This window comes from Falco naumanni, chromosome 4 (genome assembly GCF_017639655.2).
Source record: "Falco naumanni isolate bFalNau1 chromosome 4, bFalNau1.pat, whole genome shotgun sequence".
NCBI lineage: Eukaryota > Metazoa > Chordata > Aves > Falconiformes > Falconidae > Falco > Falco naumanni.
The window spans coordinates 91,165,753-91,190,885 of NC_054057.1; the positions used below are offsets into that span (position 1 = coordinate 91,165,753).

Here is a 25,133-nt window from a genome sequence, read left to right on the forward strand (position 1 = left end):
TTGTGAGCAGAAACCTGGAATCGCAGTTTTTAAAGATGTAGACAGTCTAGTAAAATCACTGTAAATCAGTAACTCCACTGAGGGTGACAGGATTTAAATCCCATCCCCCCACCCCCACCCCCCCACCCCCTGTATATATGTACAAGTGATTTTTTGGGGGAAGGGAAGTTATAAAGTTTCACAGAAAATGTTTCACAGATGCTCAGAATTGAAGGAGAGTTAATACTTCCAGATGCACTTGAGAAAAATCTCATTTTGAATCTAACGTAACTAAGAGATGTAAGCTCTTAAATCATTTAGTTGCTTTTCAAAATTTTACTTAACGATCAATTCCAGATTTTCCAAAGTATTTATTGTCATGTATTCCGAAAACTGTTGTTGTGATGCTTTTATTATGATTCAGCATTCCTTTGGTCTACTTGACATAAATATACAATAGTACAAATTTTCCGGTAAATCACCTTTACCTTACTAAAAAGAAAAAATCAGTCTTTTGTTGCTTTAATACCAGTAGAAAACATAACAGAGGGTCAGAATGACCTGATGAATGCGGGCAGACAGAGAACCGGAGCAGAGATGTGGGAAGACACGGAGGGTGTTTGCTAAGTGGAAGCCGGAGTGGCGCAGCCGGGCAGCCCCCCGCACTGCCTGCTGCAGGCGCATCCTTCACTGCCTCTTCCTACCCCTCCACAGCGCTGGGGTCTCCGCAGGGAAACGGCTGAAAGGAAAACGGCAGGAATTAGGTGAAGGGAAAAAGGCTGGTGGAGAAAACGGGTAGCTGCAAAGTTAAATACAAATTAAAAGTCCTTTACTGTAATATCTCGAGAGCTCGTGGTGACCAAGGCTGTAGAGATTTGCCCTTGAATGGCAGAAGGGGATGGGGCAGGAGGAGACTGGAGAAAGGCTGACTGCACAGCAAATGTAGGAGAGAGTTGGGTGGATATAAGTTCTCAAATACAAAAGACTGCAATAGTTGGAAAGAGCAGAAAAGGAGAAGATTAAAAGGTTGACAGTTCAGAGGAAAGAGAAAACATTCACTTCTGTATGACACTGCAAAGAATTGTTACCTAGGGGTTTTGGTAGCGGTACTGTCTTTTTTTTTTTTTTTTTTTTTTTTTTTTTCAGGGATACAGTGCCAGTATTTTAATGAGGGCTATGCGTAACAGCATTTGATATCTCCAGCTCAGGCACTCTGGGTTTTCCTGAAAAAAGAAGTTCAGTGGTAGCACGTTCACCTTGCCCTTCAGTTGCCCTTCAGTCCTGGGCTTTCGTAGCAGTGGGCGCTGGGGCTGCAGCGGCTATGCTGTCAGCACGGTGAGCGTGAGAAGGCAGATTCCAGTTGCAGCAGAAATTCATGGCATGCATTTTGGTCGTGGGTCGTGGAACAGGATCACAGTGTGACAAACAGCTACTCCTAGTGTGTTGGGTGGACTGTGAAACGACTCCCTCCAGCACTGGTCCCATACACCCATGTGCTTTTCCACCACAACTTGCCCGTTGTGCACGTGTCCATCACGATGTTGTGCAGGATGATTAGAAAGAGATATGCCCCAAGTGAATTGTCCTGTTCCCATAACAGGGTGCGTTGGCTCTGGTGGAGATGTTGCAGAAGTAGCCCCCAGCAGCTCATCCCACTTAGTTTCAGGAATTTCATTGCAGTGGTTTGTCCTCAGTCTTGAGTCTTGTTTTCAAGGTTGCCAGCACAAAGCAAAAGGAGTTGCCTAATCTGAACTCAAAAAGATGCTCCTTTTGTAGTGTACATCCTGTCTTGTCAGTGGCAGTAGGGCAAGTTCATGCAGTTCTCCCTGGATCTCAGATTTGCCGATCTATTCCCTGTTTAAACCCATTTATGAAACCAATGGTCCAAACTGTTGGTCTTTTTTCTTCATGCCCTTCTTTCAGTAACTAACCGAGCATGTGCTCATGAGGCAGGGCTGGAGGGCGGACCACAGCTCTGTGAAAGCATCCGTGTGTTTGTGCACTTTATTCCAAGACCACGTCCAGTATGAGTCTTGGTTCATGGTTGAAAATAGCCTCTCTTGATCCAATAGGATATTATGATTTAGGTGAGGAAATGAAAAGCGGATTTAGCTGGACTGCTGCATGCCACACTTGAGTGATCTATTTACTCTTCAGGGGACTGAAATACTTTATTATTGGGCAACCAAGTGGAAGTAACACTGCAGAAGTTTAGTTGGGTATGAAATACCTACTTCTACACAGCGTTTCTAAACTGTTAGCCAAATGAAAGATAACAATGTTTTTTCCCATACTGTTTTTAAAGTGGCCAGTCTCAGTCTCTGATTCTGAGCAAACAGGGGTTGTGTTTTTGTCTTCAGTGAATAGCAGATGCAAATACATTTTGAAGGCAATTAGGCTGAGTATTTTTATTTTTGCTTACAATAAACTGCAAGCACAAAATTGCTAGCACAAGGTTGAAGGTTATTACTAAGATTATATGCCACATGTCATTAATCTTTTAGCTGCTTCTTTTCCTTTATTAGCAAAATTTTAAATTTCTGGGGGATCTGTACAGAATCCTAAGGGGTCAGATTACAGGGCTGAAAATACTGATCACTGGTGGCTGTGTGTGCAGGATATACCGCGTTAACTAGGTGCCTCTTGCTGCTCAGCTGTTCTCAGGTAACCTGCATCCCTCTCCCGGAGTCCCAGCAGCATCAGCTACCCTGCAGTACTGCAGATCAGCACAGCCTGGAGAAGCGCATGGCTGTCATAAGGCCATTTTCTCCTGCTGTTGTTCAACAGCATTGCTCTAAAAAGATAACAAGTGACATAAAACTGCCAAATAGGTCTGCAGGGAACAAAAGGCCTGTTATTTCCCCAGTGCAAAGGAGCATGTTAAGCATTGCTTTCCTTCCCGTAGCCCCAGCTGCTGTTGGCAATTGCTGATCACGCCATCGAGTGCTGCGGTGTCCTCCTCCATGGCCATGAGTCCCTGCCGCCTTCCTTTTTGCCAGGCACTTGGCTCTGAAACTGCCCCAAGTGCAGGAGACAGCCAGGTGAAAACAAATCTGGCCACACACACGGAGCAAAGCTCTCGCTTGCTCTGCCTGCACCAGCAGAGCTGGGCCGCTGCGCGCGTGTTCCCAGGGCAGAGGGATCTCTGCGCTGTGTGTGACGGGGGGCGGCGGGGGCCGCGAGGAGGAGCGGGACGCTCTGTGGGAGGGCAGCCCCATGCTCGGCGAGCTTACGGCGGCTGGAGAGCTGGCGCCGTGGACCCGGTGATGTGTTCATCCGCAGGCTGGGTGGGAGGCTGGGGTGGAGGGCCGTGCGCTTCGCGTGACCTGCGTTACCGAGCGTTTATGGTATAGCTGTACGAGTGCTGCGGGAGGCCGGGGAGGTGATCGAGAGAGGGGCTTGCTCTGCACCATCTGACACCGGTTCAATTAATGATTTTCTAAAGACAGTTTTATGATGTCATGCGAGTTGGAAGCTGTAATTTTGTTGTCAACCTTGTCCTCAGTGTCCTTTCCTCTGGAAAAAGTAGTGAATCGTCAACGCAAAAGCGATCTCAGTTTTAATTCACCATGCCTGCTATAATAATAGAAGGAGTTTTAAGGTTAGAATAGCACATAGACGAGATGATAATTATTGCTCTGAAGCTCTTCTGGAGAAGAAGGCAAGAAGAAATTTTCCATTAACATTAAAAACAAATACAGAGAAGGTGACCAATAAATGCTTCCACCATGTTACTTCTCCACGATCAAGACACTTGCCTAATCCCAACATCAAATCATCACATGATTAAAAGTGTGTGAGATCCGATGAACATATAAAAGATGGCGTTTAGCTGCATAAGTGCTTGATTTAAACGTGCAATTAATAGCTTCACTCAGCTTTACGTTGAAAAGCAAGATCAACAAGGCATGTATCCGAGAGACGTACTGAAGTTTTTACACCAAAGCAGCTTATTAGTGAAACTATGGTGATAACTTTTTCACTTTTAAACGGTTGGTTGAAGGGGAAAAAGAAGTTTGAAGCTATCTGTAAATTCTGGTGTGTGTGTGTCTTTGATATAGTTGAGAAGCTAGTGAGTTAAAAAACTTCAAACAACCCTAAAACCCAGGCACATCCATTATTGTAACAATTAACTTTTACTTACCAAGAACATATTTGGTATGTAAAAACATTTAAAAATTGCACACTGATAATGGTCATACAGTGTAGAAAATTTTGTGCTTGCTGATTAGGTATCTAGTATAAGTGTCGCCATGTACTTCACCAGAAACCCACCCTGCTCATGACTCGTGTGCTGTCCCTGCGGAGAACTTCCATGGATTCAGAAAAGACAACGTACAAAGCTTCTGTAGGTTCAACTATAAATTATGCATTTATATTATACCCAGTGCACACACAGAAACACCATTGCTTGCTGAGGTTTTGCACTTTTACCAGATTAATTCAGTAAAATACTTAAGAGTACTGGTTAATTTTAAGCCTGTGAAAAATACAGTTCAGTACTGGACCCAAACATACTACTTTCTTGTTAGTTTTAGCTATCTTCATTTCTGCTTTTGAAGGAACGTTAATCCAAATAGATTGGATTTTGTTTTGTTTTGTTTTGTTTTTTTTTAATTATATGCCAGGATTCAACTGTTTTATTTCAGTTTGGTAGCACAGAGTTGGGGTTTTTTTGTCCTAACTGATCGTAATGACAGCTAAATGTCAGCTTCATTTATATCTTAGCTCAAAATATAAACAGAAAATATACAAAAAGGAAAATGTTTTTGTTACACACTCTGCATTATTTTTGCTGGGTACCTTATGCCAAACAGTTTTGATTCTGCATGTGACTTACAGTCCAAAAGTAGTCCAAAAGCCATACCAATACATTTTTCTGATTAAATGATTTTCAGTATTTCACATCTAGTGCAGAGAAAGCACCGCTATTAAAATAAATGCATACAAAAGGAAAAAAAAAAAAAAAGGAACATTGTTGAAACGTAATTCCATCAAGAAAAAAAAACCCACAATATTTTTATATAACATTTTGGATATATTTTATGTCAAAACATGATCACCAGTCAAACTAGTGACATCTAAACCCAGTACATTATTGTGACTTCTAAAATAAAAAATCAGAACAAAACTAAACTTATTATAACTCTGCCTGCCTTATACACCATGTGTTGGTGATTTAAACACAACAAAAGTCTAGTATTCTCCAAAAGTGTCTACTAAATATAATAAAAAGAATAAGAGAACAATTAACATTTAGTCTGTTACATTAAAAAATTGGATGTACATATTTCTATTGCCTGTTAGCTTTACCTAAGCCTTTTCAACTACTACAAAAATAAAAAGAAAAAAAGAAAACTCATTGTTCAAAGTCAAAAACATTCAAATCAGTTGATACAACATTACGGTACAGTCAACTAACATCATTCAAGGTCTCCTTTTCTCCGAGTATGAGTCCTTAGACCAGTGTTACAAACCTAGTTCAATGCAGTTTCAAAACTGTATGTTAGCTTTGCAAGATCCTGTACTCTACTGATGGCTTCAGAAGAATGGGGTTGTGCTACTTTTGAATCACAGGGCAACCCCAGCCTCTCATTAATTTTATTCAGCACTGTAGTTAGAACAGCATTAAGTTTAGCACAATAACTAAAAAAAAGAAAAAAAAAAGAAGAAAATAAAAAACGAATTGGAAGCTAGGTGAAGCTGCCATTTGTGTCAAACAATTGCGATACGCTATACTAAAAAATTCTGAAATATCCACCTGTCCTCACCGCTCTGCCACAAACTAGCAAAGTCAAAAATACAAAAGTCTTCAACTTCTCGTTTTTGCAGAATAAAGCAAAAAAGTCTTTGTGCTCCTTACTACCAGAAGCAAAATATCCTCTGAGTTACCACATGTAATAGCTTCTGGATGTGTCAACTTGGGTTGGCTTGGTCTCTGCAGAACCATCCTTGTCTTTTTCACTGTCACCTTCCCAGAGATTAATAAGTGGAGGGTAGAGCTCATTCAGTGGGATTGATGAGGTCTTTTGCATATATTTTTTCAATGAGTGGTGGTAGTTTTTTCTCTTAAATCTTTTTGCAATATAAACAGAAATGGAGGCAAGGCTGATGACAGCAAACATGGATCCCATTACTGCTGCGAGGGCAGTGCTGGTTTCTTGGTCTGAAATGTCTAGTGCAAAAGCTGCGGTTTTTGTTGTAACATTGACGCAGGACTTCTGTGTTTGCTGATGGATGTTTGACACGGTTAGACACACTTCATAATCCGTAGATGGTTGTAGATGCGTGAGGTTGTATTCATGTACATCAACTGGGACCCTAGCAGTGTACGTGATGTGAGGGTTGTCGATCTTCATAGTGGCTGATGACCACTTTAAATTGGAAGTCATGACGTTGGAATTAACTTTCCAAGAAACTAAGATGGAATGTGATTCGGCTTGCTTAACATAGATTTTCAGAACCTGGGTCCCATCCAAAAGGGTTCCGTTCACCCGGATAGTAGCGACCCTCGTGTCAGCCCCTTCTATGTTTTGAGCAACACAGGTGTATCTCCCGGAGTCTTCAACCTGGATGTTGGATATTTCCAGGGTGCCTTCACTACTCAGCTTGTATTTGTCAGAGAGACTTTCGACAGTCACTTTATTGCCGAGAGGAGTGACCCAGTAAATTTCTGGCTCAGGTTCTGCCATGGCCCGACAATCTAAAAACACTGTCATGCCGATGTCCAAGTTTAAGTGATTTGGAAAGGTCTCATGAGAGATCATTGGAAGACACTGTTCATTTGAGTCCTGTATTAACACTTCCTTCACCTGCTGTCCTCTGTATTCTGGAGGCATAGCGCAAAACATGGAGAGAGGTTCCATGAAACGGATATTGGTTTTGTTGGAGTTGATCCAGTGAATGACACAGTCGCACCTGAGCGGGTTACTGTGGATACTGATCTCGCGCAAGTTTGGAAGGGATTCCACTGTCTTTTGGTAGACTGCATTCAAGGCGTTGTTGTTCAGCATCAGGCTCTCCAGGGCAGGAACGTTGCGAAAGGCCAGGCGATGTATGTAAGACAGCTTTGGGTTGTTGGTGGCTTCAAGCTTTGTAAGTTCAGGCAGGTTGTCAAGCGCATACCTATCAACAGAAACGAGTTCTCCCATATTATTGATTCCAAGCTCTTTCAATCTGAGCATGTTTTTAAAATCACCTTCTTGGATTTTATGAATCGGATTTTTGTTCAGATCCAGGAATTTTAAATTTGGAACTTTCTCAAGTGCAAGCTGAGGAACTTTTACCAATTTGTTGTCATAGAAGGAAAGACTTTCAAGACTATCCAAGCCTACCAAGGCATTGCCAGGAATGTCTGTGAGATACATACCTGCCAAAACCAGGCTCCTTAAATTTGAGAGTGGTTTGAAATTCATATCTAGTATTCCAATCACTGGATTTTCACCGATCATGAGAATCTCTAAGTTAGGAGTAGAATCAAACCAACGGCTGTCAATAACCTTCAGTTTGTTGGAGTTGAGATGTAATCTCAAAAGATTCTTCAGGCCAGAGAAGGCATTTGCAGAAATGCTGCTGATCTGGTTGTGATTTATATATAGCTCCTGAAGATTGCAAAGGTCTTGCAAGCAGTAGTCAGTCATCTCCGTGATCTGGTTTTCCTCCAGGTGCAAAGTAGTAAGTTGAGTGAGATTTGAGAGCCCCACATCTTTGATACTTGTGAAGTTATTTTGTGAAAAATCCAATTCTGTTAAATTAAACAGCTGTTGGAGTTCGTCTGTGGTCTTTGCAATATTGTTGCTTTGTAACAGGAGGACTTGAGTGTCACTGGAAAGGTTGCTGGGGATTTTTGTTAATCGAAGGTCATTGCAGTCAACTGTTGTAGCTTCCCTGTATGTTGACTGTGGTGTAAACCATGGCCTGATTTCACATACACAAAGCTGTGGACATTCATTACTCTGTATGGAAGACTCAGTTAATGAATTCATTAACAATTCTAGCACCAACTGGCAAACAGTTAAGACAACTCTAACCTTCGCCATGCTGGTCACCTACTGAGTTCAGCTCCCCAGCCCCTTAAAACGGCAGCAGACTGAGCGGGTGATTTGTTGTCAGGCAGAAAATGTAAAGCTTAGTGGTTAAGGTGAAAGGCTTGGACATCCAGAAGGTGAAGGATAATTTGCTGAGCTCAGAGAAGGCAAGAAATTGTCTGAAGACTCTCAGCTGCAACTCTATGTCCCAGAATCTTCTGCAAATTAGTGTCTGAAGACGTTCCTGAAAACAGATTAAGGAATATGTTACGCTCATCTCATATACACTTCATACATTATTTAATTTCTTCATCCCTTAAAGAAAAAATATCTGAAAACAATAATTATTTTAACATTCATCTCTCACAAAAATCCTGATCTGGTATTGTTAGGTGATGTAGGGTTTGGAACTCTATCCTGCTTGGGATTTACATGAGAAAGCTCTTTGATAGTTCCCAAGTGAGTGACTGCAACAATGTATGCAATCATCGGAACATAAAACTTTCAGATACCTTTCAGTTTTACTCTGCAATATTTGTTTGAAAGGCTTGAGGAATGCTAAGGATGGGGGATGCGCTTGCGAGCACAGCGAGGTCTCCAGCAAGTATTCAGAGCGTCATGCCGGTGGGAATCGGGGTGCCAGAGCCGTGCCCGAGGCTTGGAGCTCAGGTCTGTGGAATTTAGGCTCAGGAAGACGGTGGTTTGTAAGTTTCTTAGCTAAATGCATGTGACCTTTGCCAAAATCCATCCGAGCTAATCAAATCGGTTCCAGATAACAGCTTAGATTTAATGCCACTAAGCACCAAACAATAACAGTGAATTTGATTAAGTGGATGTAGTGTCCTTATTGTAGTGGTTTGTACCACACCGTGCATCATATGCAAACTGCTCACCACGACTCGAAATTGCTGTGTAAACCACACCGTTTACATCTTTTGAGCCTGCAGTTATTCATGCAAATATGTTTAAATTAACCCAACAGGGTCCAAAGTACCTCAGAAAATCTGTTGTGTTGCGACATACTCAAGCAAAATCTAAGCTCTTAGTAAAATCTTTCCCCTTTTCGCTCTATTGAAAAAGTAAGCTCCAGGAAAGAGTTTGTTACCTGCGAACTCATGTATTACTGCTGTTGTAAGAAGCATGGGTACAGCTTTGAGAGTTTCTCTGTGTGTATGTGTACAAATTTGAAATCTAGGGCCTGTGCCAGTAAATACCCTGGCTGCCCGTCTTTCAGCTCCCCAGTATGTTGCTTTGGCGATGGTGATGCTGCATGAAGTGATTTTCTCCCAGCTAGTGCTTGTGGTGGCCATTTCACATGCCCAGCTGTATTTCTTTTGGCTTGTTGTGCACATCGATATTGGCAGATAAAGCACACCGTAAGTCACAGTGAAGGTTAACCAGGTTAGCGCATGTGTTCAGTGAGCTTGGAATTAAATAAAAGCATGTGCAAGCAAGGCATGTGACAGATCTGCATAAGGCTGTAAAGAGCAGACCTCTTGAAATTCGAGGCAACGCTGTAAATCTCATGCTCTAATGATTGCAGTTCAGACTTCTCAAACAAAAGGTTTTTTTTCTTTTTATGTAACTAAAATAATCAAGTTGTGCTATGGCTGAGATGGAGTATGTAACAGTGATAAATTGTAATGGCAGAAAGCGGGAAATGGCATCTTTTTCAATTAGAACGTAGTGAAGCCTCAATCTAGTCAAAGCACAGAAAAGATACTGCTATATAAAATAATAAAACTAAGTACAGCTTTTAAAAACAGTTTTAAAATAGTCATCTAAATAGTGGTGACAGGAATGCCGTTTATACAACACTTTTACTTCAAAATCTGATCAGCATATTAAAAATGAAATGACAGTATTTTATTTGCTATTATGATAGTGCTGCAAGTAGAACACACCATGTAACGTTTTGATTTTGGCAAGCTGTTACTTGTTCTGTGGTTGTGTTTTGGAGGAAGTGGAACAGGAGTGTTAGCCAGAAAGCATTTGACTGTGTTAAGTTAGATTTTTCTCTCCGGTAGCTGAGACTTCAGTGAGAGCTGAGGAGACGATGCTGAAGGGTGGGAAACAGATATAGAACACAAGAAAAATACTCCTTCTCAAGTAACTTTCAACTGACGGAAGAATTGAATAAGTCATTAACTGCGTTTAGAAAAAAAATCCTAGCTGCACTGTAATAGTAAGGAATATATTAACATAGAGCGACGAGGAGGCGGGCATAAACTGCGTTATGCTGACTTTAATGAATGCTCCTCTCAATAACAATACATCTGTTGCTGACCCAAGCTAGGCAGTTCTAGGAACACTGGTGACATCTGAAGTTTAATGGATTTAATTCCAGATTTTTCAAATTTTTCAAATTAAAGTATTTGTCTGTTAATAATGCAGGCAGTGATTTCAGCTGGTAAAGATGTGCGGGAGGTGCTGAGCTGCCACCCCGCCTTGCGCAGGGAGATGCCTCTGGTCCAGCCTGGCTCCGCGGGGCACGGCGGTCAGCAGCCTGCACCAAACCCCACGCCACTACGAGAGACGATGCTGCTCCCGGCAGTCAAGCCCCCAGAGTCTCTCCCATAACTTTTTTCTAAGTAGATGAAAAGTCCACGCCTTAGAAAGCTGTGGGCCCTAATGATGTTTTAGTACTGATGTAGTTATATGAATCATGTAATACTTTAAAATTAAAGTGCCCGAAAAAGACTTCAAAGCTGCTTCTAAAATATGTTGGAGCACATCTAGATTTTTGGGGAAAAAAATAATAATCAAATTTGATCCTTGCTTTGTTGAATATTTATATCCTTTTATTTGCACATTACAGTTATTGCTCATCCTTGGTAAGAAGGCATTTCTGGTTTTATTGAATAGAGTTCTGGGTTTATGATCACTGTAAACATATGATTTTACAAGTTATTAGTGACACTTTCTCTTCTCTAGCTATTTTCTGCTGCAAATGGATTTAATTTTCTTTAACTGGAAAATGTTCTTTAGAAATGACCTGCACATTACTGTCTCCAATCTCCCCCAGCCCACGGCAGCTTGGATGAAGCTATAAATGAAAAAGTGTAATCAAGAAGTAAATTCTGATGGGCTACACACGCCCCAGTCCATTTTAGTGCTGTGCTTATGTGAATGGCAGCCCAGAGGCCACCACATGAGGGAAAACCCAAGTCATGGACTTTTGCTTTAGCTGCTGCTTATGCTATAAAACCCCATCCGTTGCTCTGATAAAAACCAGAGAGGCAGCCGTTATCGGCGAAAAAGCGCACTGCAGTTTTTTATATAACTAAATAGCAATAGCTGCTTCTGTTCTGCTGTTTGTATAGGATACGCTTGACCATCTCAGCTCTCATGTTTGTAAGAGGCAGCTGCCAGCTCTCTGCCCCTGCCGAAGGGTCACCGACAGCTGTCCCTGCGCCCCAGCAGACTCAGCAGCATTGGCAGGACTAGTCCCAGACACTGCTGTGATGGGTACTGCCCAAAGGAATGGAATAGCATGATTTTTTTTGCTACAAGACTATGCTCCTGCAATGTTAGACTCTTACTCAGGTTCTGAAGCCCTATCTAGAATGATAATCACATCTTTCCACATAAACGCAAGACAGGAGAGATGTATGTAGGATTTTATTATATTTTTTTTTTTTATAAGCTGGAGAACAACCAGGTTTTGAAAAGAAAACCTGTGACAGTATGACAGTATGCAGTTCTAAATAGCTGCCAATGAATAATCACCAAGTCCCTGTGGAGAAACCGGGGACGGCTCCTGGGAAAGTTCCCAACTCTCACTGGAATCAGTGAGACTGAATTGAGAAGAATTGGAGTGCTTGGTGTCTGCCCCTTTTCTGCCAGACATCTCAGCATTCTGCCCACTGAGATCCTTTTTGTATGAAGTTGTTATTTTTTTAACATAAAACTAATACAGTACATCCCTGGTAGCTGGCTCCAGGCTTTTCGGAGTAAGGGAGAATACCAGTCCTCATAACCACCCTTAGGACAGAATCATATCACAAAATCTTTTTTTTTTTCCTTTTTCTGAAAATGGTATTTAATATGGGTCACGTGATTGAAGGCACTTCTAATTATGTGTTAATAATTTCTTTTAAAAATACCGGGTGAGGAAAAATTTCCCTAAAGAGTAAGAGGGTATTATACTTTCTTTCAGGAGAAACTGAGCTTAGGTGAAGGATAGCTTTTAGCATTCTCTCTCTTCCCTCTCATTTATTAAATTCATATTTCCTGCTGTAGCAAACCACAACGGTCATAACGGCTGTTAACTTGATATCAACAGAAATAATGGTTAATTTTATACAGGAGATATGGAGGGAATTATTTTAGTAAGGGCTAAATAAATGCATTTTCCAAAGCACTCTCGGCACCCAGTACATTAAGAACCCATGTTCCTGCCAGCCAGCAAACCCTGGCTGCCTGGGCTGTGGGCTTGGTCGTGTTTCTTGGGGGCAGAAAACGTAAGCATTGTTCCCTTGCCAGGGAGGTTGTGAAAACTGTTTAATATTGAAAATTTGTTTGGCCCAAGGAATTGTAAGGTGGGTATTTGGTATTATGGAGCACAAGATCCTTCATTTCAGCTTTCCTGTGGGGTGGAAAGAGGTGTGTGCCGGCACCATAGCCTTGCTGATGGCTGTTAAGAGTTTGTCTCGTTTTTCAGGTGATCCATAGAAAAAGTATGTTTAAGTCCACAATGCAGTAAGAAGAGAACATGAAGGGACAATCATGAAATTACTGTTCATTAAGTGTGCATAGCTAACTTGCCAACTAAAAAAACCCAGATACTAAACAATTTTTTCTTGGTAATATGAAGACAAAGTGTTGCCACTGTCTTGACAACAGTATTAATGGTCACCATTAGAAATTAATGGAAAAAAACCCCAACACATTTTGCACATGGATATTTGGATGCCTGTTTTGAAACAGTGATACTACCACAGAAAATCTTCTCTCTCCACAGTTAAGTGGCTCATTCTTGCAAAATTTCTTTTATATTGCAAGCAGCATCGGCACAGGTTTTGGTTGGCAGCCACATGTGCTAAATGTGCCTAGGTAAAAGTTTGAGGGATCAGATACATGAAGAAAATTACCTCGGGCTAAGACAAGCAATTTATTTCGCACTTGCTGTGAGCCAGAAGAACACCCTGATCTGCAGTACCTACCCATCTCTCCACAGAAACATTTTCATATATTGAGCCTAAGTAATGTAGCTAGTCTTTCGGAAAATTGTCTGTTGTGCTAATGTTCTGCTAATGACTCGTGCAGCTTTCTTGTTCCCCATCATCATCGTTTGTGAAACTACTGCCATCTAAACAGCCCTCATCATCAGTCAGTTTGGGAAAACTTGTCCTTGGGCTGCTGCGTCCTGGATTCAGGTACGTCAGGAAGAAGCAGGTTAGACAGCCCAGCACCTGTGCCCAGGGATCTGGGGCATGCTGCAGTGACCCAGTATTAGTGCCAAGGTGTAAGAACTGGTGAAGCTTCAGCTAGAACGTGGTGCTCGAGAAAACTGAATTCAGGCGGGGATCAGCACAAGGCTTGCTCCACAGCCGGGGAATGGGAGAGCCTGTTCAGAGAGGGGATGCTGAACGAGCCTGGCTTGGCTGCCCTGGCAAAGCTCTAGCCTGAAGAGCTACTCATGGTAGAAGCAACACTGGAGATGAGCTGGCCCGTAACGAGCTCAGGCTGAGTTCATTGCAGTCGGGTTAAGACAGTTTGACAAGTTTAAGGAAAGGGTACTGCGTGTGTGTCGGAGGTACAACGTGCCTTGCCTTGCTTTGAGCTTCAGAAGGGCCTTGGCAGTTCTTTACCTGCCCATTTTCTATAGAGAAGACCTGAGCTATAGGTGCCGTGCCACAGGTGAGCAATAACCCTTGGTCGTGCTTTAGGAGGGACAGGCATTTCAGCAGCGCCAGGTGAATATGTGTGTGCACCCACTAAAGCACATGAGTAAGCGCAATGCGAAACCTGGTCTGAAGCGTTGTGTCACTAAAATTGGGGCTTACTGCAGTCAAAAGCATCAGTGACCCTGATCATCCTAGAGAAAGAGACTGGACTTGGCCATTGAGTTTAATAACCAGGATACTTCCAGCTAACCTATGGAACGGGCTCCTTCCCCAGGAATCAGATTTGTAAGTCCAGTCCTCTCTATTTAGAAAAATATTGCGGAATCATGCCTCATAGTAAGTCTTTTACACTGAGGTTTTTAGTCTCTGATACCATCAGGAAATAAGCTATTTACAATAATAAGCAAAATACAGAAGAGTCAAGCTGGAAATGATGCGAGTCAGCTGAAAGAGCATACCAAAAAGTGAAAATGGGAGCTGGTTACTAAAAGCAAAGACAAAACCAAGGGCCTGTAGGATGAGAATAATGGTATAAAGCTTCAAAACACATCCTCAGGGTTTTGTAATATTTAAGGTTTGGGCTTTTTTTTTCCTTGCAAATAATGCCTACTTTGTCTTCTTGTCTGTGCACACATTTCGTCAAAATAAAGTCAGCGTTTAATTTTAGGGAAAGCTCTGTTGAGAAGGCGGTTTGCTGTATTTCAAGATGACCTTAGCATGCTTTATCTGTGTTCTTTTGAAAAAATACTAGTCTTATCTCCACAGAAAAAACGCGAAGAGCATCCTATTCATAATGCCTGCACTGTAGAAACAGCATATTAAATCTTTAAAATTTGTAATTTATTGGGGTTTATTCCTAAGACTTCTTCATTAAAATATTGATGTAAATATTCCTAAGACTTCTTCATTAAAATATTGATGTAAATATGCAGGAGAAAGAAAAATTATTTTCATTCATACACTGATCTTGAGTAGAAGGAGCTAGATACTGTGCAGAGTACAGCTACTGTATATTGATGGCCCATCAAATCAACCATGGAATTGCAACCCAACTTCTGTCATCTGTTTGAAAATCTTGTACAAATTACCATTAACAAGTCATATTAGAAACATCAGGAATAATAAGTGCTTTCCAAACAATGGGTTGTCAAATTATATAGTTTCATTTGCTTTTTCTTTAGAGAAGAAAAAAAAACACCTCATAAACCCATTCAAAAGCCCTGAAAACCTGAAAGGCCAGGTAAGTTTGTACGGTAGTAATAATCTTACATTAGAAACCCAATTTATTATCTACTTCCTTACTATGTTGACTATCATAAAATAGATCAATCTTGGGACGACTTGGGCTGGTCTTTTATTGCCCACGACTCTAGTTTCCATGTCCTGCTACGCAGGGTCTACTCCGGCTTGATACGAAGGCAGTAGTAAGGCTTTTATTTCATTTGATGGAGAAGAATCATGTCTGTGATTATTATCTTCATTCCACATAATTACCAGATAAAATTATTTTACGAGATCACCTTTTCGGACAGCTAACCAAATAACTTCCACTGTCAGGTTAGGAGCCGGTTTCATGAGACCTTCCTTGCAGCTTTTCCCTTCTGCACTGAAATGCAGGGTGATACCTGCAGCTGATGGGGGACAAACCACAGGAGAAATGATTCCATTTCCACCTGTACATGCTGTAATGCATTCACCGCCTTCCATATATATTAGATGCCAGAGAGAATTTAAACCTAATTGGCTTTAGCTTGCACAGTGTCTAAAGTTTACGGAGCATAACTAATTTAGGAAGACCCGTTCCAACTATTTTTTGCATGTAGTGTATCTGCTGGGTGAAGAATGGAAGAGGACCAAGACTAGAGACACACTGCTTTGTCTTCTAATCACATTTGAAGAAATAGAATTCAGTCTTGGCATATCTGGGATCTCAGAATGACATGGAAGGATCAGAACATCTTCTTAGCCATGGGGGCACCTACCTCACAAGGATTTCATACCAGAGCAACTCAGATAATCTCTGCTTCTTACTGTCTCTCAAAATCAGTACAGTGCAAGTGAAAATTGTTGGAGTTTTTTTTTGGTTTGTATGTTTTTGTGTTGTTTTTTTGTTTGTTTGTTTTAAAGAAAATGAGCTGTAGAAGAGGAACAAGGGCATTAAGAGATTGGGTTGGATATTGGAGTAGAATTTCCTGTTTTGTTTTTTTTTTTTTAACTACTCTTGAGAGTGAAGGCAGCTTGGCTAGTGGAGGTGAAGTATTAATAATAATGAAATAAGGAGCACATAAGAAATATTTTTAACCATGAGAAATATGGATGCCAGAACTCCAGAGGATTTTCACGAAGCAACAGAAAAATCCTCTTCCTCTCTTTTTGCTGACTAGCTTTCTGGCAGTGTGATTATTTTGCTTCCTACACAGTTCTAGATCAAACTCCAGTTTTATGAGTCATTCAGGATCCCCCACAGTTGGGAAAGACCCCGGTGTGTAAGTAGTTGCTACTACCATAAAGGATGCCAAAAAATCCCGTGCTAGAAATGGTAGCCAATAAATAAAAACTGAAATGAGTCGGTATCGCAGTAGGTATTTATAAAATCAACATCATAACACTGGCTGTAGGAAGTGCATAGAACTTATTTAAAAATTGCATGTACGCATGCGTGCATAAGTCTATGTAATAAGCCAGTCATCTATAGCTTCAACTGTTTATCTTCAAGCAAGAAAAAGAGTTCTTTTTCTGGTCCTCATTACACTCTATACTTTGATAATTCCATTTCTTGTGGCTGTACTATGTGTTTAGTTTTCAATTATTAGTGGTTAAGTATTAAACTGTATTTTACTGTTAGCCTACTTCTGTATCTGCACAGTTTATACATGTAGCGTGCTTACACAGACTTCAGCCCTTAGAATAAAATAGGCTTTTATTATTTTTTTCCCTAGGAGTTACATGCTTGCAAGATCAAATCCGCTATTTCTGAGCTGTATTTACATATAAGTAACACCTTGCTGTTCACTCAAGACTCTGAACATACCAATAACAAAATAAACAGATTTATCATAGGAGGTGCTGAGATCTAATACAAAGGCTGTCAGCACCAAGACGAAGATTTGGAATTCAACCAAGTCGAGATGGGATGGAAGTAATTCCATTAAGTGGCCACAGATTTGGTTTTGGTACTACTCTGAACTAAGGCTTTACTCTGATCTAAGAAAAAAAGTTATTTTCTTTCCAGTTAGATAGCTGTATTACATGGCTGTCCCCTGCATTTTGTTATAAGTCTTTTTGTGGTTTCAAATGGGCTTCTACACAAAATTTTTGCCATTTTTTCTGAAGACCTCCTTCTTTCATTCACAACTGATACCCAACGTACCATTACACTGTCCTGAGAAAATACACGTTCTATGGAGCATATGCTTTCAATCAGTATTTCATTCCAAAATTGTTCAAGGAGTATTGCTTGGAACGTAGAGCAGGTCATCTGCCATGTGATCAGGAAAGGAGGGCTCATTCAGCTGAGAATGGTGGAAATGTTAATAGCCTATATTTAGCTATTTCTCGTTATCTCAAGTATCACCTGTATTTTGAGACTTTGTTTCATGCTCAGAGATCACAATCCTGTTTTGAGATGTTTATGTGATCGAGAGATAAAATATGTCATAATTAATGTATTTGTATGTTTAAGAAGAGACCTATAAATTGTTCCTTTAGCTTCAGTCCTCAGTCTTGTCATGGCAAAGTCAGCAGTTTTTCCCCGGATAGGTTTATTTCATAAGTTTTTGCAAATCTTGGAGGTACTAAAATAGCTGCCTATTGCAGAAAACATAGAAGTTATTTCTCTCAAAATGTTGAGTTATTGATGCTTTACAGATAAGGTCTTTACCCAATGAAGCTGATTCATTCAGGGACAGTAATATTTGTATATCCTGGACTTCTTTCACTTGAAGTGGGCAGAAGGATAGAGGAAAACATTTGCCAGTGAATTTATAAAGAACACTTATCTGGTTTTACTCATTGCCTTATAGATGAAACCATTTTAAAGACCTGTTTTCAATCACCTGTTTAAAAACTTTTTGCAGCTGGTTCACTTAACTGGTTTCATCTATGGGTAAAATAAGTTATTTTGCAATGCCTATTATGAGTGGTGGAGCTCCGTAACTATCAATATTTACTCTATTTCTGTTAGAGTGATGGATCATTTGTAATTTAAACATTTAGCAAGGCCAATCAGTAGCTCATCTGCATCCTAGTAATTATATGCAGCACATTAGCAAGGTGTGCATTTACTAGGTATTTTTGGACTTGTTTAATCAAATAAATTGTATGATGCATGAAATAACAGAAAATGTAGGATTCATTATATCAGTGACAAACACTTTCAAATTACAAAAAGACAATCCAAGCTTTGATTGATATTTTATAAAAAAAAAAACAAACATAAAATGCTCTTCTACCAAATTCTGGACAGGCTCAAGAATTCTCTCTGAACTTTTATGTGTTTCTTAGAAGCTAGTCTGATTCTTCACCATGTTGCTGGCCAACCAAGCCCTCAAACCCACAGAAATCCTGGGCTAGTCCAGGTAGACCAAGCCTTTTGGACCGTATGCAAACCTGGGAGCTGTGGCTGCCCGGGAGCTGGGCTGGCGTCGCAGTGCATGTCCTGGAGGCCCCCCACCCCACAGTAGTGCTGCTGCAGGTGGGGGTTAGTCATGAGTTTAGCGTGAATCCAGCTTTTACATAAAGACAAACTCCAGGCTGCGTTTTGCTTGACAACTCGAGTCACATTGACTGTACAAAAGTAGTTATAAGTGAAACAAAATCAGGCATTGAGGAGTACGCGATAGATCCAACTCCAGGATGGAGGAGAAACTCAGACAACATTTTCCATGAACTGAAACAGCCCCTAGTTGTCTCCACACCATTAATGTTATCTTTAAAACCTGACTGATAAAATAAGGACTAGTGACCTCTGGTGAAGCACTGCAGTGAAAAGGACAAAGACGGCAGCTAGAGATGGAGATCTGGGTTAACTGCATTGTCAGCGGTGGAGTTCCTCCAGCTTTGATGGGTGTTTATTGAAAACAGGGGAGTCTGGGTTTGGTGTCAGCCTGAACCTTCTGCTGTCTTTGGTACTGAGTATGTGTATGTGAAACCAGAACTTGGCATTTCTAGAGGATAATATTCAATATCTGCACAAGCAGCATCAAATGGACGTGCCGGACACAGCTTCCCAGTGCCAGCTGTGCCATTTTTCAGTCCTGCACTTGACTGTCAGACCTCCTTGCTTGTCTACAAAAGTGACCCTGTAGGTGAAGCAAGTGCCTCTCAGCTGACGATGCCGATTTCCCCGCTGGTAGTCCCCAGGGACATGGGGCTGTCCCATCCAGCTGGGACTCAGGCTGCCAGCGGGATGGGGCAGCGATGGCTCCCACCCGCAGCGCTGGAAGAACAAGCTGGTGGGTAGATCCTGCTCTATTCCTGCTCCTGGAGCCCCACAGCATGCAGAGCCCCAGCCACCCCAACACCCCCCTGGGGTTTTACTCTCTTCCCTTGCGAGAAGGCCCCCCCCTGCACAGGGGCTGGTGCTGCCCACCCCTGCCTGGCCAGGCACCGCTGGATGTGGAGAGAGGCTGTACCACACCAGGACCAGTTGAGCCACTGGTGAGAGCAGCCCCATGGGTGTTCGGTAACGCCGGAGTAACCAGCGAGAGGCAAACCCTGCCAGATACCTTGCAGGGGACTTGGCTTCAAAAAGCGGTCAGGACTCCTGCTCTAATCAAAGCTGACAGATGCCGAAATTGCTGGAACCACTAGAGTTTGTTAAATTAAATACCTGGAAACAAGATGGTTTTAATCCCTCAAATGTCTAAAAGAACCCCAGCCCCAACAGTAATCTTTGCCTCCGGCACTAACGGCACTGCTTCTGTTTGGTAAGTGCCTGGGGAAAATACTGGGCTGTGTCACCACCGAGGACCAAAGGGCGGCACCTCAGCAGAGAGAGTTATGTAGCAAGACCACGGTAGCCAATAAAATAAAGGAAAGAGCTGTTTCTCTATGGCACTTTTATAACTTCTGTGCATTCTCAGTACAGCACCTTGTTAAATATTTCAAGACCGTTACTTACAATTGCTTTGCCCTGTTGTTCTTTAAGTTGAAAAGAAAAGAGAAGAGAAGAAAAAAGCAGTAGGTATCTACTCCATCTCAAATACTTGATCTTTAGAAACTGTGCTCCAGGTAAAAACCAGGTCCTGTTCTTTTGATTCAGCCAGCTGGAAAGTTGAGAAAATGCTGGCTTGTAGCACCACATTATGATCTTATGAATTAGAAGGTGAAGTTGTAAGAACATTTTGCAGCAGAATTTAAGAGCAGAGACTAATTCTCTTCCCACTGATGCCAAAGACTTCTGCGGTCTTCAACAGGAGAAGAATTAGGCCAATCCAAAACAGGCCAACCCAGTATTTTCCTTCAGTGCCGTATGTAGGAAAATGAAAGATGACATATAAATAGCAAAACAAAATTTGAATAAAATTGTAGGGCTTTAAGCAGCAATGAATAGGAGAATGTGGTCGACAAGAACTTTAATCCAGTACCTCTTAAACTCATATGGAGTCACGTTCTGTTCCTGACCTTACGAAGTCCATTAGTAACAGCTACAGGATGAGAATCAGACTGGAAAAATCATTGACTAACTCAAGCCCACCCTCTGTAGACTGTTTCTTATCAAGGTAGTCTTCTGAGTTCTCCATGCCGAATTTAAGCACTCCGAGTCTTAGAGAAACCCCATTATTTACTAGTTTTATGATATACTGACACAACCCGTTCCTAAGCCAACTTGGTGATTTTCTTTATTCTTGCCCATCTTTCTTCCCCTAGCAGGTACATGGTAACCACAGAGCAAAACTGAGCGAGGGAATATTTTTCAGTGCCCTTTCCTGGATTTCTGCAGATGCTCCCAATGGAGCGGGTGGCGGGGGCTGGCTCCTCCCCACCCCTCCACTCCCCCAGGAGCCCAACAGGCATTGCTAACCCGCGTAACACAACTGGGAGAAAAGCTATTGCAACTCAGATGTTCTGTTTTGCATAGACCTTGCTGTGCTGAAAGTTATTTTTAAGAAAGATGCGTTTTGTATTTCTCAGAGCATTTAAGGCCCGACCCTGCTAATTACTTAACTGCTTTTGACTGAAGCCTAGAATTTATGATTCCTGGGAGCATCACGCATCTCCCACGATGGCCTCCCCAACTGGGAGAAGATGCAGAACTGAGCTGTCCTGAGCCTGAAATGCAGGTTCCCTGTCAAATAACATTACACAAACAGAGAGGAGGAGAAACGGATTTATGTGCTTCCAAAAACTTTACATAGATTTTCTTCAGTTCTGTGTCTGCAAAATGTCTGCCAGGAAAAAATCTGGAGCTTGGCAGGATGAAGCCTCACACGTGTATTGTTCGTGTAACTATGGTAACCTACAAATGCCACCAGTGTTTCCATTTCATACACAAATGAGGGGACAGCTGTGGAGACCACATGTCTGCCAATGGAATAATATATGTGAACTAGGATGGCTTGGTCAGAAAATTACAACTCATTTATATTAATCAGGGCTTCAAAGAACAGTCACCTCCATAGTTACAAAATGCGCCATAAAAGAAAATTATTTTTATTTCTGAAAACGTTTGGCTCTTCAGTAAACATTTTCAGCATCTTGCTACTTTACTGGTTGAAAAAAAAAAAAAGTAAATGCTGGTAACAACCAGTGTCTTTCTATAAACATCACAACTTTTTTTTTTCTTTGGTTTTGTCTTTTTCTGCTGCCTGATCCTAGTCTGAGCCTGACACAAAGCCCGACCTGGGACCAGGCGTACTCCAAGGTGCTTGCCTGGGGAAGTGGCAGATCCAGAAGAGGCAGAAATAATGTAGCATAGAGCTCCAACCCATCTACCAAAGTGAAAAAAACTTCTTTTACTCACGGATATCATTAACAGAAATAATAGCTTCAAAACAATTTGTACAAGAAATTAAAAAAAAAAATATTGTTGAAATTAACTTGGAGTTTATATCATCCCTAACAGCAAGAAAAAAAACCCGCTGTAGACTCAATAATGCAAATAAATTACCTTTTCAGTAAATATTAAACTATGCAAGCTGCAGTAGCAGTAATACTTGACTGGGGTTATGATTCATCCAAGGTGCTTTAAGTGTCCCTACAAAAAAATAATCAAGAGCTGGTGGCTGCCGCCTGCCTTGGCGGCGGCAGCCTGCTGACAGACGGATGCAGCAGGAATACAGCACGACGATTAGCAAAAGTTTTTCTGGCTTCTGCAGTGCCACGATACTGTATCGAAGTAAAACAAAAGGCTGCAGCATCACCTCCGCGTGGGCTGCCGCCTCTGCCGCTGTGCTGCGCGTCCCAGCGGCAAGGAGCAGCTCTTCACCTACCAAGGGGTACTTAGCGTTTATTTATGATACGCTGATGAAAGCTTTAACTAATGCTTATTTCAGCGATCACATTTGGAATGAAACGCATATAGGACTGGTTTGAAACCAGGGCTTCCTAGCACCCAAGCTGGATCCGCGCCTGCACAGTTGTCTGAGCCCTGGTGAACCAGACTGAACAGAAGTTTCTTTTTGCAGAGTAAGTTTGGATGCGCTCAGCATTATTCATGTCAAGTAAAAGAAGGTCTTTCACAGTTAATGTTGAAAAGTTTTTATCCTTTTACGATTGGTACAACTTGATACAAAAACCTATTTCCTTTAATAATCAGTAGTAGTATTCATGTCTGTTCTAGGTAAACAGAAAATACTTTCTAGTCATCACAGTAACTGGTTTGTTAAAGTCCAAAATGCCTACAGTGAGATATAATTTTGTAGGGAGGGACTACATAAAATTTTATTCGGATAACACTTTAACTTTTACAGCAGAAGTTAAACTTCAGCTCTTGCAAAGCCTGGGTCTCACCCTCCTGGGCCAGGGCAGGGCAGGGGGCTGCAGCGCAGGCGTGTGGACACGGCACGCCCCGGCTGGGCCAGGGGAAGGAGCCCCCACTGTGACCTGACATAGCAAACACTCTACCCCTAAACACTTGGTCATCAGGGGGGCTGTGTGCGTTGGTTCTGCTCTCTTTCTGTCAGTGTGTCAGTCCTTTAATTTAAATTTCAACTTGTCAGACTTTTGGATATACTTTGCTAGGACCCTTCAGAGTATGGTTGGGACCAATGTGGTACGTGACCTTGGGCATTTGAAGCACCCGTGAGATCACCTTGCGCACATCTGAACTATTCTGAGGTTTACAGTCTTGCTCAGAAATACCAAGTGTGTTTTATAGGGATCCTTTTAAGCCTGCAAGGAAAAAGACTTAAAGGTTCACAAACTAGTTTGTATAGAGAGGAGCTTGGGAGCTACCGTGCAGCTCCAGGATGGATGCGTGAGCATCCTGCGTGTGATCTCTCGCCTTCGCACGACAGTATTCTGTACTTTGAGTTGGATTCTGTCACTTTTCCTTCCATCGCCCAGTAGGAAAAACGCACCGAACCAGCACTAAATAACTTGGGGAAGGAGGTAAAAGAGCAGGCCAACATCTGTTGTGTCTCCCCGGCAGGACAGAACCGCCGGCACAATGCGCACTCGCCTCCTCTCAAAGGGGCTTTACGGGGCGGGGGCGAGCCCCCGGCGCTCAATGGCCCCTGACAGCCGGCAGCCCCCAACAAAGGGGAGGCCAGCAGGGCCCTTTGTCCCGCTGCGCGCCCGCGCAGGGAGGGCCCGGGGCTGCGCCGCCCCGCCGCCTGCCCCGCGCATCTTCTAGGCAACCGATTTCCGAAATGAAAATAACGATAAAAAAGCCTCGCTGCGGGCGCGGGCGGCGGAGGCGGCTCGGGCAGAGGAACCCTGCAGCACCCAGCCCCTCCGCGCAGCACCCAGCGGCCGCAGTGCCCCCGCAGCGCGGTGCCCGAGGTGCGGGGCGGCCGCTCGGCCCCGTGGCCCCGCCGGCAGCCGCTCGGGCCGCGGGGGAGGGCGGCGGAGCCGCCGGTGCCGGGCAGCCCCGCTCACACTGCGCCTTTATGCCATTTTCTTAAGGGCTATTGTTACACTGAAGACTCCGTGTCTTTTCACATTCCCCCGTGTGAATGGATGAGGCAAGACATCTGCCGGGATACGCGCCCATTCGCATGCAAATCCGGGCTGGGGGATGCTGGCAGCGCTGCCGCACAGGCGGCCCCGCGCTCCCCCCCCCCCCCGCGCAGGTAACGCGGCCGCCGCCGGGGGACCGAGCCACGCGGTCAGCACAAAAAAAAAATCAAAATTATAATTAAAAATAATAATTTAAAAAGGCGCGATTGACAGCAGAACTAAAGCAGGGGGAAGCGGAGCGGCCGGAGCGGGCGATGCGGCAGCCCCCGCTGTGCCGCCGCTACACCGCATCCACCCGCCCCAGCGGCCGCAGGTGCGGGGCCCGGTGCCCCCCGACTCCCGCGTTTGCGGAGGGGGTGTCCTGCTGCGGGTGGGCATCGCCGCCGGGCGGGGAACCCCGCCGCGACCGTCCCGGCAGCGGCCCGGGGGGGCAGCGGCTCCCCCGGGGGCACGGCCGCCACCGCAAACTTTCCTCTCGCCGGGCCGCCCCCCCCCGGGGGGTGGCGGTGGGGTGCGGAACGCCCCGCGAGGGTCCCGCAAATCCGGCTCCCTCCCTGGAGAGCTCGGCGGAGGCACTTACCGGCGGCCGCTCCCCGGGGGCTACGGGGGGCGGCACATGGGCTGCTGCTTCCCCCCGCGGGCGGGCTGGCGGTGCCTTAGAGAACGGGGTAGGGATGGAGCCCTTCCTCTTCCTCCTCTTGCTCCGCTAAGGGGCGGGCAGCGGCGGCGGGAGACTGCGGTGCCAGTGCCCGGTGCCCACCGCCCGCTCTGAGCCGCCGCCAGCGCGCACCTGGGTAGGCGCTGCCGGTCAGCTGATGGGCTGCGCTCCCATTGGCTGCCCAGGCACCATCTGCGAGGGGCGGGGCGTGGGAGGGCGGAGCGTGGAGGGGCGGGGCGGGGAGGGACCCCTCCCCTTCACGCTCCGCCCCCCCCCCCCCCCCCCGCCCCCAGCCTGACGGGTGAGCTCCACCATTAGGTTTCAGAGTTAACAGCTCCAAGAAGAAATTGCCCGCACATCCCCCCCGCCCCCTCATTCCCACTGCCTATTGAAAGTCCTTCACGTGCTCCGGAAGGGGCAGCATCCCTGACACATGTACCACAAGGGCTGAGTGAATGAAGAAAACCATCCCCATCCTTATAATTAATGCTGTACCCT

At 43.7% G+C, this 25,133-nt stretch overlaps 1 protein-coding gene across 4 annotated transcripts; it reads right to left on the reverse strand.

The window, feature by feature from the left end:
* Nucleotides 1-373: 373 nt before the first annotated feature.
* Nucleotides 374-24,772, reverse strand: LRRN1 (leucine rich repeat neuronal 1). 4 transcript variants are annotated; one of them, XR_005827659.1, is made up of 3 exons: nt 24,558-24,772; nt 1,236-8,250; nt 374-718 (listed from the first exon to the last, which is right to left on the reverse strand). XR_005827659.1 is itself a non-coding variant. In XM_040592774.1 (2 exons), exon 2 carries the CDS (start codon nt 8,016-8,018, stop codon nt 5,868-5,870), a length of 2,151 nt encoding a protein of 716 aa, XP_040448708.1. In that variant the 5' UTR covers nt 8,019-8,250; nt 24,558-24,772; the 3' UTR covers nt 374-5,867. The 4 variants fall into 4 exon arrangements, 1 of the variants encoding a protein (XP_040448708.1); XR_005827658.1 differs by having other exon boundaries at nt 1,068-8,250; XR_005827657.1 differs by having other exon boundaries at nt 813-8,250.
* Between the last annotated feature and the right edge of the window lie 361 nt (nt 24,773-25,133).

Excerpts from the sequence above, each read along its gene's own strand:
- LRRN1 (XM_040592774.1), bottom strand. The coding sequence starts at position 8,018 with ATGGCGAAGGTTAGAGTTGTCTTAACTGTTTGCCAGTTGGTGCTAGAA.